Genomic DNA, 14883 nt, shown 5'->3' on the forward strand with positions numbered 1-14883 from the left:
TTATCCTGAAAACTGATTATAAAATGATTAAGAGTTGTTATATTTTGGTTTTGTAAAACCAGGAAACTTACAAACTAATCAAGCATACTTAATGAAAAATAAATTCTGTTCAAAAATACAGGCATTTTTAAGATAAAATATATCAATCTACAGTTTACAGTTTAGTTCTTATTAGTACATGAAATAAAGGAGGATTTAAGTTGACGAAACATTTATCAGGAGGAGGGAAAAAAAAAACAAACTAATAAGTGAACTGCTCTTATTTACAATGATATTTATTAAGGAAAAAGCATCCTGAGGGACCAGGACCATCTTAATCTGCCAGCAAAATCAGAGAGATGAAATACAATATAATAGACACAAAAATTTTCTTTTCCATAAAGCCAAAGCTAGGGATGCTAGTCAACTTAATGCAAACATAAAGGCTGCCAGACCAATCTTCTACATAAATGCCTTCCAATTCTCCATTTCAGACACAGGGATGAGGGATTTAGGGGAGACAATCTTTGAATCAACATTTTACCTTCAATTCTTTGCTTCACTGACTTCTGACAGTTTGGCAAATTGGGGGTCATCACATTTAAAAGAAATGCCAAAGCTTGACAAATGCAATCTAAGAAAGAGAGTATACATTCTAAATGCCTGTGCAATTTTCTGTAGTTTCCAGCATTCTACCTCAAAAAGTTATCAGATTTAAAACTTAAGTCATTTCCTTTAGATGGTGTAATTTTAGCAAAAAGCATTTTCCAAATTATGGGGTAGTTAAGGTACCACTGAAACCATATGCCCGATTCCAGTCTTCCGCCATTTTGTTATTCTGGGTATTTGTGATTTGGTGTGTGGGTAGGAGGATGTACGCAGAGATTAAATTTGTTTTTGAAAAAAATTTGAAAACTTCCCAGTCTAATCCTATCTCAGTTTCCTCAGTACTTGTTTAGGAATCTCCCTCTTTGGCACTGGATATTACCGGCCACCAAGACGGTCCGCTTAAAAATAGGTCTCCCTCATCCTCCCAACTGCCACAGCCTGAAAACTGTGCCACCTGACACAGTCTGGGGCCTACTACTTACAGCTGATTGGAGGTCCATTCTCAGCCAGGGCCGGAAACAAGCATATTTCACCTTTGAGTTCCTGAGGTCAGCTTAGTACAAGTCAGAGTCATGGGCCCTTGACTGCTCTTTTCACTGTCCAACATTGCTTTTGCAAGTATTCTATCACAGAAGCTATTTCCCTTGAAAATATTAAGATTTATATGCTTACATGTTCAAATGCTATGCATCATCAGGTCAAGCCTTAAAGTAGATTAATTTGGAAAAACACAAAAACAAGAACTTGAACTAGATATTCTCTTATTTTTAAAAAAAGAGGCCCAAATTTTCTGGTTTTAAAAATTCAAATTGGACTCTAGCTTCAAAGGAGAAAAAAAACAGAGCAGTGATAGCATACATTTCCTGATTCCACAGAAATACTCAAATTCTTAGATAATGCCGTACATCTTTATGTCAAATTTTGTTAAACTTTACAACAGCAGTGCAGAACAGAAATGGAAAGAAAAGACAGAAACATAAGCCTTCTATTATTAAGAATAGGTATGACCTCAATCAAAATCGGATTAGAAAACTCAAAGAAGTACCAGGAATTGGTTTCTTTTAGGGAGTCCTTAAAAAATCTACCATTTAGAATAACTTGTACACACCAACTTTGATGTTTTTTTCTAAATGAGTTAATTACTCTCATGTAGCTATATGAAATTTTTCAGAGTAATTTTACTGGGAGGAAATTGGATATAATTTGGTACCTTCCCCAAATGGCAGTGACATGGACTAACAAATGAGAAGAGGGAAGGGGAGGGAAGAAGACATTAGAAGTATAGAGTGAAGTATAATGGGTCAAAAAAGGTTTAAAAAAAGGGGGAGAAGGGGTAAAGAATTTGAAACCATAAGAAGAGAAACAAATTCTGTGTGTGTACGTAACAATTTTGTACCTTCAAAAATAAAACTGGAATGTTATTTCACTTAAAATGTACAACATGCAAAATGCTCTGTAATGGTAAAAAAATGTAGACTGATATAAATTTTCATAATTTTCCAATAAATGACATTTCTAGATCAAAAAATTACCATTACAAACCTTTTAGTCAAATGTTTATTTCTTGTTTCCAGCATTACAATTTGCTGTGATTCATAAACTTCAATCTAAGTAAGGTTTTAGATATCGACCTCATACAATTAATTAGGTCCTTAGGTCAAACACTCATTTATCCAGCCAAGAAATCACCCAGCCACCGCTCTTGCCTGGACAACGCTCACTGCTGCCTGGACAATGTAAAGTGCATGTGAGTTGTTTTGATGAATGGAGACACAGCTGTAGTTTTGCACTAAATTTTCCATTATTGAATTGTATGTTTTTTCACCATGATACCTTATGATCACTAGAAAGCTACTTACATCATGTTTTAGCCATATATTATGTTAAATGCCCATTTATAACCGCAAGAAACTCACGTTACAGACACACTATTGACTATGATATTATACAAAATCATGGCCACAAGTTTCCGCATAAAGAAGAGATTTACTTCTCTTTTAAAGCAAGAAATACCCCATAGTTCAGATTTACATGAGTAGTGCCTTTTTAAATAAATTAAAAATAAAATGCTGTCCTGTCTGTAAAATTATAAATATTTCTAGTCCATTTTACAGAATGTTAAAACACTTATAAATGCATTACCTCCTAGTAAATACACATTATGGCACCGAAGCCAGTTAAACAAAAACAAAAAAACCAGCCATCAAACTGGCCTATGGAAACATCTAGAGTTATTTTGTATTTCCTACACTGGAAAAATTAAACTAAACAAAGAAAAAAGGCTATGGAAGAGACAGAAATTTTACAAAATGGCAACTACTATAACCTAACAGAGTGGACTGACATGTCTCCCTTCAATTCAGTAACTAAGCCATTTCTGGAATGAACATTTATGGATAACTAGGTTAGGAGAGTGCTCCTCTTAGTACTCAGGGCAGAATTCTGTAGAAATAGTTTCCACATTCTACAAGGAAAAAAACAGAGTGACTGTTCAAAAACCAAGATTTAGCCAGAATGTTCAAGATTGGCAGGTGTTGATGGAGTGAAATCTTCGGTGGTCACAAAATTAAAAATCATAGTCCTATGGATGCTGCTTATTTTTACCGATGTAAAGAAAGGAAACATGATTGCAAGGTACAATACACCCTGACAGGGTACCATGAAAACTTATGAACAATTTAAATAACTAAAATGTTCCCTACTGAAACATAAAGACGTGATTTCCAAATTGATCCAACTTGTAATATGTCTCTTAGAAGTACGAAGTAGTATTAGGTCTATAGACTGCTGAATTGCCCTTCACACTGAATATTTCCTCCATCTTAACAAACAGCTTCTGAGTGGCATGGACTCCTTTGGTGTGGAAGGGCAGGCTCGCCAGACTTGTTTCCAAGGCTTCCTCCAAGGTGATTCATCCCATCAAATCTATAATATCTCCAAATCTACATGTCGAACTTCAGGATTTCGTTTCTGGAAGGAAAAATCACCGCCACATTATTCATTGCAAGACAGAGTTTTGTTTCCTTTTATTCCTTTAGATCAATAAAGTCACTGAAAACATATGGTCAAACGATTTCATGGTAGCATGTTAGCAAGATAAAAATCAACAGAGGAATATTACACACTATGAACAGCATGGTAAGTAGCCCCACCTCCCTGAGTTTGTTCATATGTTCGTTAATACAATAATGTATTAAGAATCTCATATGTGCCAAACATTGCAAAGCTTTGGAAATATACTCATTTGGGGTAAAAAGAAGATCATTGGAAGACAATAATAATCAGAAGAAATAAACTGATATTCACTTGTTTTATATACGTTAGCAACAACCCATATAGTTTTGGGCCAGGCACTGTGCTAGAAAGTGGAGCTAGGATTATTAAATAAGTCTGTTCCTGACCTTGAGGGACTCAGTTTAGCTAGGGAGCCAAGTATATCAATAACCATCTATGAGTTATAGCATTAGAGCTAATAATAATAAGAGTTAACATTTAAGGAGCAGTTACTCTTGTGTCAAGTACTGTGCTAAGTAAGGGGTTTCACGTGCATGTGTATGTTTTAAAATCCTCTAATAACTCAATCATTTCCATTTTACATATGGGAAAACTGAAGTCTGAAGAAATTAACTAGCCTGCCCAAAGTTTCGTAGCTAGAAGTGATGAAGCCAGGATAAATTCCAGACCCCAAGCTCCTGACCATTACAATGTACTATAATGTTAACTCTGGGAACAAAAATGTCAGATCTATTACTTTAACTCATGAGATCCAGCAAGACTTCACTAAGGATATATTATTTAAACAAGTCTTGAAAGTAGTGAGTTTTCCAGAGAGATGATGAAGAGGACCTAGACAGAAGAAAAAGCATGAGCAAAGTCAGGGAGCCCGAGAAGTATGTACTGGCAGTACTGTGTAGTTAGCCACAGAAGCTGCAAAAAGGGCGGGATTAGTAAGGAGGCTGGAAAGGCAGGCAAAAACCAAGTTGTTGAAAAAATTTAAATGTTAATGTTTAGTGCCTAAAAAGAAATCACGTGCATAGTAGAAACTGAATAAATATTGTTAAACAGAAATGAAAATAAGTGGTGCTCAACTTATAATTTTCATTCATTTGTTCAATACTCATTTTTTAAAAAAGATTTATTTACTTAATTGAGAGAGAGAGAGAGAGAGAGAGAGAGCGAGCACAGGGAGAAGGAGAGAGAATCTCAAGCAGATTCCACGCCAAGCACAAAGCCTGGGGCTCCATCCCACGACCCCAAGAGTCAGACGCCCAACTGACTGTGCCACCTAGGCGTCCCTCAACAAATACTTATGATTTATTATGTTCTAGGCACTATCCAACTCAAACACTTCACATACCACAAATTTATTCCAAAACTCACTATGGAGAGATAAAAACCACACTGTACAATTTATTTTGCAATGCTGCAGACTCAAGAAAATGCTATAGGAGCATGCAATTCGAGAAGTCAAAGACAGACTAAAGAGCAGAACATTTAACTGGAATACTATTTATTAGGAATTTACAAATACTATGGCATCTTCCCACTGCATTAATTCCCAACACAATTATTGCCTCCCAAACACAAAAAACTTCATGGAGGGATAGAAGGGTCTATCCACAGACTGAAATATAGAGATAGAACAAAAAAATTTTAATTAGCAGTTCAAAGAACTTCAAAGTAAGAACAAAATATATTTCACATTTATAATATGGGACTTTATAAATTAGCTTCTATTATTTTTCATGTTTTTACACAGAACTATCCAAGCTATAGATTTTGTGCCAAAAATACCATCTATTCTAATAATTAGATCAATGGTATTACACAACAGAGATGCTATACTGCTAAATTTTATCACTGAGTGTGATCTTTCAAAATAATTCAATAATTACTAAATTTAAACTTAGAAGGCAAACATTTTTAGATACTAAAAAGAAGGGAATATGCTAAAGTTGTAGTTTTCAAAAAAAAATCAGCTGATTTTCATAACAAGAAACAAGAATTACATTCATGCACTCTCTTGGTTTGCCTCAACTATGAAGAACCTTAAGATAAATTATACCTTATGACCTTAGAGAGGCTTTTAACCTGAAATCATGGGTTAAACTTTGTTTCCTGGTTTGAAAGACTTATAATTCAAAAACATGTATGAATTAGTTCAGTCTACTAAAGATTTAATAGCTTCTAATCAAAGCACAAAGTTAGCTAAATAAAAACAATAAATTTATCTGATTATGATGAGAGTAAATATAAGAATAACCAATTTGTTAACTTAGATCTGACTTCTGACTTAATTGTTTCTACTAAAGAGTAAAGCTAAAATAAAGATTTAGTCTAAAAGTCCATTATTTTATCCATGTCAGGGAAATAAAAACAAATAGAATGGAAAATCAAAGTTTATTTATTCTCATGTCACCTTGCATAAAAACAATCATCTTGCATTATATTTAGAAGAGTGATTTTTCAAAGTGTGGTCAAAAGATCCTGAAACCTTTTCTTTCTTTCAAGATACTGACTGATTGATTGACTGATTGAGAGAGCGAGCGCGGGAGTGCGCACTCATGTGCGCGCACATGTGAGAACATGCACAAGCAGGGAGAGGGGCAAGGGGAGAAAGAATCTCAGGCAGACTCCGTGCAGAGTGCAGAGCCTGGATGCTGATGCGGATGCCAGGCTCAATCTCACCACCCTGAGCAGAAATCATGAGTTGGTTGCTTAACCAACTGAGCCACCCAGGCTCCCCCTGAAACCTTTTCAAGGGATATTCCAAGGTCAAAACTATTTTCATAGTAACACTGATGTTATTTGCCTTTACTATGCTGCTATTTCCTCTAATGACATACAAAAGCAATGCTAGATAAAAATAATGGCATCTTTGTACAATTCACCAAACTGTACTCATAGTCACTGTGTTCCTTTATTTTCAGACACATATTTTTTTTTAAAAAGCCAGTTTCACTTTAAAATGTCCAATGATCAGGGTGCCTGGGCAGCTCAGTTGGTTAAGCATCCGACTCTTGATTTTGGCTCAGGTCATGATCTCAGGGTCCTAGTCGGGCTCCGCACTCAGCGCAGAGTCTGCTTGGGATTCCCTCTGCCCACCTCCCTCTGCCCCTCCCCCCACTCACGCTCTCTTTCTAAAATAAATCTAAAAAACAAAATGTCCTTAATGAAAAAATAAAACAAAATGTCCTTAATGGAGTAGTGAAAACATCAGTTTATTAAACCTCAATCCTTGAGTACATTTTTTTTTTTAAAGATTTTATTTATTTATTTATTTATTTGACCGAGAGAGAGACAGCCAGCGAGAGGGGAAACACATGCAGGGGGAGTGTGAGAGGAAGAAGCAGGCTCCCAGCAGAGCAGGAAGCCCGATGGGGGCTTGATCCCAGGACCTGGGATCACGCCCTGAGCTGAAGGCAGACACTTAATGACTGAGCCACCCAGGCGCCCCCTTGAGTACATTTTTTAAAATATTGTGTGAAAGTGCACCTGGGTGGCTCAGTTGGTTGAGCCACCAACTTGGCTTCAGCTTGGGTGGTAAGGCTCAGGTGGTGATTTCGGGATCCAGGGATCTGCCTTCCACAGGCTCTGCACTCAGCAGAGTCTGAGAGTCTTTCCTTCTCCTTCCCCTTCTGCTCCTCCCCGACTTGCACTCACGCATGCACACTCTCTCTCAAATAAATAAATACAATCTTTAAAAAATAAATAAAATATTCTGTGACAAAGTGGGAAGTATTTCCAAAGCCCTTCTGAAGTCTGATGTCACAAGGAAAAGCACCCCTGAGATTGCTTGCATTATGGGTTGAATCCGATGCTTTTTTATCTAAACACCATTTAGGGCTCCTGGCTGGCTCAGTTGATTGAGCATGTGACTCTTGATTTCAGGGTTTGTGAGTTCAAGCCCACACTGAACACGGAGCCTACTTAAAAAAAAAAAAAAAAGTGAGCTTATCTAAACCCCAGTTTTACTTGAAAGGAAAACTAACAAACTATGGTTATTCAAATTTGGGCATTTGGCAGGGATCTTTTTTCTTTTTTCTTAAGATTTTATTTATTTATTTGACAGAAAGAGAGAGAGAGCGCGAGCACAAGCAGGGGGAGTGGCAGGCAGAAGAAGAGGGAGACGCAGGCTTCCCACAGAGCAGGGGGAGCCTGATGTGGAACCTGATCCCAGGACCAAGGATCATGACCTGAGCCGAAAGCAGTCACTTAACCAACTGAGCCACCCAGGCACCTGGGCAGGGATCTTTTTAAAAAATGAACAAAATAAATCTGTTACTTCAAGGAAAACAACAATACTTGTTGCTAATGCTAAAATGCAAGGCTTCAAATGAAAATCACAATGCTGAAAAACTTGTATCTACCACCATGACCCTGACAGCTTCCGAATCCTTAGAAATGTATCATCATTTGAAAGATATGCATAAATTCAGTGAATTAGTATTTTCCAAATGGCCAATTCATAACATTCCAGAATCATGCATGAGTTAAAAGATCCATTCAAAGTACAAAGATAGACCAATGGATTTTCAAGTAACAGTGTATAGCAGAAAATTAATCATACCTAGAGAGAGGTCTGGCCTTGGCCCTTGGCTATGGGAGGTGATCTCTAGGCACTTGGAACGTCCTGATTGACAATTTTGTCTTCATCTTTGGCCACACAGTATCTGCTGTATATCCACAAGGGACTGGAGACTAAAAGTGTGGTCTTTTCCTTGGAGTGGCTGCATATGAAAGGTTGGCCACTCAAGCGGTCAACTACAGAGCCCCAATAAAATCTCTGGACATCACTGCCAGAAAATAAGTGTCTTTGACTCCATGGGAAGAGGACAACTGAAACTCAGTGTTTGGAACTCTGTCCTATGCACTTCTTCCCTTGGCTAGTTTTAATCTGTATCCTTTCATTATAATAAATCATAACCATGAGTATAAAAGCATTCAGTGGGGGTGCCTGGGTGGAGCAGTCAGTTAAGCGCCTGACTCTTGGTTTCAGCTCAGGTCATGACCTGAGGGTCTTGAGATCAAGCCTCAAATTGGGCTCCACACTCAGTGTAGAGTCGGCTTGGGATTCTCTCTCCCTCTTCCGCTCGCACTCTTTCTCTCCCTCTCTAAAATAAATAATCTTTTAAAAATAAATAAATAAGAGCATTCGGTGAGTTTTGTGAGTCCTTTTTGTGAATTATCAAACCTGAGGGTGATATGAGGAACCCCTTGAAATTTGCAATTGGTGTCAGAAATGAGGGGTGACCTTGTGGACTGTGCCCCTAACTTCACAAACAGTTTATGAAAAATTCTCTGATATCGTTTCAGATTCCACATTGCAACAAAGCTTTAAGAGGCTACAGCTGTCAGGTACTGGTGTAATATCCAAAAGAACATCACAATTATCTGAAAATGCTATAAGAATACTTTTAAATACTTCCTCCCTTTTCCCTTTTCTTCATATCCTTCAACCAAAACAATATATGTCAACAGGATGAATGCAGAAGCAGATACAGGAATCTAGCTGTCTTAGATTTTTGCAAAAATGTGAAACAATACCACTCTTTTCACTATTTTTTTCATTTTGGAAAATATACTTTTCATTAAAATGTAATTTATATTAACATGTAAGAGTTTATTGTTATAGCTTTTTAAATGAGTATTTTTTGAACTCTCAGTTTTAATATATAATTTAGTAAATATTAATAAATATTAATTCAAATAAATAAAAGCTCTTTGGCTCCTGAATAATTTTTAAGAATATAAAGAATCTTAAAACGAAAATATTTGACAGAGATAGAGACAGCCAGCGAGAGAGGGAACACAAGCAGGGGGAGTGGGAGAGGAAGAAGCAGGCTTTCAGCAGAGGAGCCTGATACGGGGCTCGATCCCATAACGCCGGGATCACTCCCTGAGCCGAAGGCAGACGCTTAACCGCTGTGCCACCCAGGCGCCCCCTAAAACGAAAATATTTGAGAACTGCTCATCTACAAACTTGAAAATCATGTTGTGAACTATAGTATTAACATAAACATAATAATATTATTTGAAGTGCTTCTATTACTCTGGCACCTAGAGTCTGAAAGAAAATAGTACTGACAGAAATGTTTCTCTGAAATTTTTATTTCCCTTCAATTTTTAACAAAACTAAAGAATGGTCAATAACAGCTGAAGAAAATGCATTGCCTTCAAGAAGCTATGTATGTTAAAGATCATTTAAGTTTTATTTATTGCAATAACCTGAACTCAAGAGTCAATAAATGACAATTTGAGAAGACTGAGATTTTTAAAGATAGTCTTATCAAGTAATATTTCAGTAAAAAGCCAACAGGTTGTAATGATCTCCAACTGAACAGAAGCAAAAAGAAAATATAAGATGATGACAGATGGAGTAAAAGGAAGATGTGTGTATGTTCAAGGTCACATTCTGTTTTTCAAACTTTTGAAGAGAATCTACTTTCCCTTTCACCTTTCTCTAGAAACTTTCAAAATGCTTTTTACTTCAAAACAAACAAAAAACCTTTAGCTACTTTAGAAACTATGCAAGCACTATAGGATAGTGGCTGAAAGCACAGTATTTTGAATTGACCAACAAAGGTTCAAATCCCAATCTCCTGCTTCCTTGAGTAAATTACCCAACTTCTCTAACCCAGTGATTTTTCTCATTCACAATTACTAGTCATACACCATGAGGTTACTGAGAAGATAAACGTATACACGTGATACAATCCACATAGTGTTCTGACACAGAGTAAGTACTTCAGAAATAGTCGGCATTATGCTTATTATGAATACATCTTACTTTCAGTTCTTTCTCCAGTCTATCTACTTCAGCTCCTAAAGTATCAATAATATTTTCTCCATGTTTAAGCATAAAGGTCTCTAGTTCTTCAGGAGTTTTCACTTCTTGAATTTCCTATAAAGAAAGCAATAGCAAGAAAACAAAATAACTTTTTAAAAAATCATAGTAGTACATTGATGATTTCTTTAAAAAATTATAACAAACACCATTAAGTTAAATGAAAAACTTTCATGCTAAAGGTGATGGATCACCTAGTTCTAAAAAAATTTAATTCAACAAAAAATTAAGTATAATATTTCACAGAGATAGCATTACAAAATCAGTGGGAAAAGAACAGACTATTCAATAAACAGTGTCAGGGCAATTATTTTTCTACAGGAAAAAAAGATTTAACCCCTACCTTAGATCATTAAAGAAAAAAATAATTCTAAGCGAATTTAAGAACTAAGAGCAGAAAACAAACTACAAAAGATTTAGAATAAAAAATATCTTTATGATACTGGAGTAAGGAAGTATTTCTCAAGCAAGATAATAAGCCTAGAGAAAAAGATTATAAATTGGGCATAAAGTTAAAAAACACATTAAACCTTCTGTACAATAACAAAGTGAAATGGTAAATCACAAACTAGTAAAAGATATTTGCATATACACAACTGAGGAAGGATTAGTGTCCAGCACACTAAAAATAAAATGTTTATTAATTTGTCAGAATAACAGAAATTAACTAAATAAGCAAGCAGTAGAGGAAGTCCCAATGGTCAATAAATTTCAGTGCTTACTAACCTCACTACTACTACCGGGGAAAATAGAAATTATAATTAAATATAAATTGTAATTTTCACATCTATCATAATGACAAAAATTCAAAACTGTCAATATAATACCATCTAGTAAGAATGTGAAGCAACAGAAACTTTGATGTACTGACGGTGGATGTTAAATTGACACACTTTGGAGAACAATTTGCCAATACCTAGGGAAGTTGAAGGTAAGTTTGTTTTGTTTTGTTTTTAAGTAGGCTCCACACCCAGCATGGAGCCTAACACGGAGCCTGAACTCACGACCCCTGAGATGAAGACCTGAGCCAAAATCAAGAGTTGGACACTCACCCGACTGAGCCACCCAGGCGCCCCAAGTTTACTCAACAACCCAACTATTTTAAATCTAGCTGTATAGTACCCTAAAGAAATTCTTACACATTTGAATAAGAAAACATATGAGAATGCCATTGTGGACATAAATGTCCATCAAATGGAAACTGGATAAATAAGTTGCAGTATATTCATAGGAGAATATTATATAGCAATTAAATTAAAGTGTATGTGTGTTTACACACATATATTAATATGAAGGAATCTCAAAATCATGCTGTTAAGCTAACTATAGAGGAAATCAGATGGTATGATACCATTTGTATCAATTTTGAAATATCCAAAAATGCTACACTATATACTGTGCTAAGAAAAATCTGTTGAAAAGAATAAAAACTAAATGGAAATGACAGTACTAAATTCAAGACAATTTTTAGTTCTAGGGATGAAGGAAGAAGAATGGGATCTAGAAGGAGAAAACAAGGGCTTCACCCGTTTTTGTAACAATTTATTTCTCTTTTTAAGATCCTAAGCAAATATAGTAAAACGTAAAGATCTGACAAAGGCAAGTGGTAACCTTTGCACTGTTCGTTATATTATCCTCTAAATTCTCTTCTAAATGCAATTCTTAATATAAAGCATAGGTTGTAGAATCACAGAGATCTAAATTCACATCTTACTCCATATTGTGGCTCTGCAATTTTAGACAAGTTATTTAATCCTTCTGTGTCTTAATCTGCCTACGTATAAAACTGAAAATATTATTTCTTTACCTCACAGCGCTTTTGAGAGTGTATCAGAGAACATATATAAAACACCTAGCACGTGACAAGCACCTGAACAGTAGTTTGCTCTGCTGCTGTCTCCCCCAACCCAATCTACAGCAAATAAAATGGTCTCTGTCAAGTTTTGGAACCCTAGGAAGTTGAAAGCTGAAGTGATTTTAAGATCTGTGAAAGTTTCATTTTATTTACTGAAAAAGTAATTTTTTAACATTTGACATATAAGAAAACAGCAAATACATAAACTTACCTGTAGCATTTGGTCAAAATCTTGTTTTTCCAAATATGATCTTGTAACAACTCGTCCATCAAAATCTACTTCTGCCTTAAATCTTACTTTCCCTAATCCCAGATCTGTGGCTTTAACATCATGAATTGCCCTGCAATCAATAACAATGCATACAAATTTATACGCACACATACACATTTTAATGGCACAAAATACAGAATTTTTGTTTTTTTCCATCAGTGAGGAAAATGGACCAAGATGGCTTTCAGAGTGTTCACCATTAAGTTCCACCTATACATTTCCAAACAAATGTTCATTTAGCTATTTTTGCATAATGCCACACAAAGATGCAAACTTAATAAATATTATTTTATGGTTTGTATATTCATGAATTATTATAGTTTGCGGATTAAAAAATCAACTCTAAATTGCTTTTCTACAATGTTGTCATTTTGTCTCATAATCCTTTTTTTAAAAGCTTCTTTAAAAGTCTTCATACAGTTGTGAAATACTCTATTGGAATGAGGTTAATAATAACTACCTAAGGGGATTTGATATGGGGAATAATGAGCCAACACATACATACAATGTTTAATATGGTAGCAACTACACGGCAGGCATTTAATGAATGGAATTCAGAAAGTAGTTAAGTTGGCATCTTTACTTTACAGACTATAAAACAGTCCCAGAGGGGCCTAGGTGACTTGCCTAAGGTAATTCAGCTAGTCAACAGCAGAGGTAGGACTCACCTCCAATCTTCAGAAACCAGTGGTCTCTCCATTAAACCATTCTGCCTCCCAGAAAAGGAAGATGTTCTAGTGTTATAACTGCCTTTCATCCCTCTGCCCTAACCCTCAGGAATCAATCTTCCTTAGAAAACTGTTGAGAAATTCTTTTCTTTCTATGATAACCACTATTAACACCTTTTCTTTATGGGATATATAAAACAAAAAACACTCCGAATCCTGGGGATATAGAGAGCTTTAGGAAAACAAGCCTAAATGAGACTCCAAATACTCAAAACATTTGACCCTAATTTCTGAGTGATCCTGAGCAAGTTACCAAATACTGAGTCTAAAATTCTTTAGCCATAGAAATAAGCATATTCATCAACTAGGATAAAAATAAGAATGATTTAATATTTATAAAGTTATATATGCCTAAAATGACACAAAACTTGTCCAGATTGGCAAGAAGGTATATAATTTTTTCATTTTAAAAAAGCATATCTACCTCTGTCCTAACAAAATATTATAAATTTCATTATTTGACTAATACAGTGAAAGTAATGCTTAGAGGGAAATTTGTAACTGTAAAAGCCTATATTTTTAAAGATAGATATCAAATGAAAAACTTAAACTACCGTCTTAAGACACTGGAAAGAAGAGCAAACTAAACCCAAGCGGAAGAAAGGAAATAATATAGATCAGAACAGAAATTCATGAAATACAGAAAAAAAACGGAAAATCAAACTAAAAGCTGGCTTTTTGAAAAGATCAACAGAACTGACAAATCTTTAGCTAGACTGGCCAAGAAAAAAAGGAAAACTCAAATTACTAGTAGGTCAGAAATGAAAGAGGAGACATTACTACCAACCCTAAAGAAATAAAAAGGATTATAAAGGAAAATTATGAATGGTTGTACGCCAACAAATTAGATAACTTAGAACTAATGCACAAATTCCTAGAAAGACACAAACTACTGGAACTGACTTGAGAAGAAACAGACAATCTGAACGGACCTATAACAAGTAAACAGGTAGAGTAAGTAATCAAAAAACTACCCACATAGAAAAGCCCATGCCCAGATGGCATCACTGGTGAATTCTACCAAACATTAAAAGAAGAAATAATACCAACTCTTCATAAACTTTTCTAAAAAATAGAGAGGAAAGAACACTTCCCAACTCATTCTATAATGTCAGTATTACCTTGATACCAAAATCAGACAAAGATATTACAAGGAAAAGGATATTTCCCTTTACTGAGGAAGTGCTAAGCCTAATACTGATTCTAAGAATACTCAATTTCTAATCTAGATCTAGCTAGGTAACTACTTTTCCAGATTAAAAATGCAGGGCTTAGAATATAAATCTAGTAATAATTTGCTCATTTGTTTTACTGATTCAGATATACAGGTCATTCTTGAAAGATTAACCTTAAAGATTCTGGTTACAAGGGGAACCTGGGTGGCTCAAGTCTATTAAGTGTCCGACTCTCGATTTTGGCTCAAGTCATGATCTCAGGGCTGTGGGATCAAGCCCCATGTTGGGCTCTATGCTCAGTGGGGAGTCTGCTTGATTCTTTCCCTCTGCCCCTCCCCAATTTGTGTTTTCTCTCTCAAATAATCTTAAAAAAAAAAAAAAGATCTGGTTATAACACAGAAGAAAAACACATTCTTTTA

The 14883-nt window shown here is 35.5% G+C and overlaps 1 protein-coding gene across 1 annotated transcript in view; it reads right to left on the reverse strand.

The window, feature by feature from the left end:
* Positions 1 to 257: 257 nt before the first annotated feature.
* The window catches only part of SLC30A9 (solute carrier family 30 member 9), an 86977-nt gene continuing 72351 nt past the window's right edge, over positions 258 to 14883 (reverse strand). The window contains exons 16-18 of the mRNA XM_011227719.3: positions 12502 to 12631; positions 10379 to 10492; positions 258 to 3558 (exon numbers count right to left, since the gene is read on the reverse strand). Of these exons, the coding sequence (XP_011226021.1) occupies positions 3514 to 3558; positions 10379 to 10492; positions 12502 to 12631 (289 nt within the window). The 3' untranslated portion in view covers positions 258 to 3513. The remainder of the gene's footprint in view (positions 3559 to 10378; positions 10493 to 12501; positions 12632 to 14883) is intronic.

This window comes from Ailuropoda melanoleuca, chromosome 11 (genome assembly GCF_002007445.2).
Source record: "Ailuropoda melanoleuca isolate Jingjing chromosome 11, ASM200744v2, whole genome shotgun sequence".
In the NCBI taxonomy this organism is placed as follows: Eukaryota; Metazoa; Chordata; class Mammalia; order Carnivora; family Ursidae; genus Ailuropoda; species Ailuropoda melanoleuca.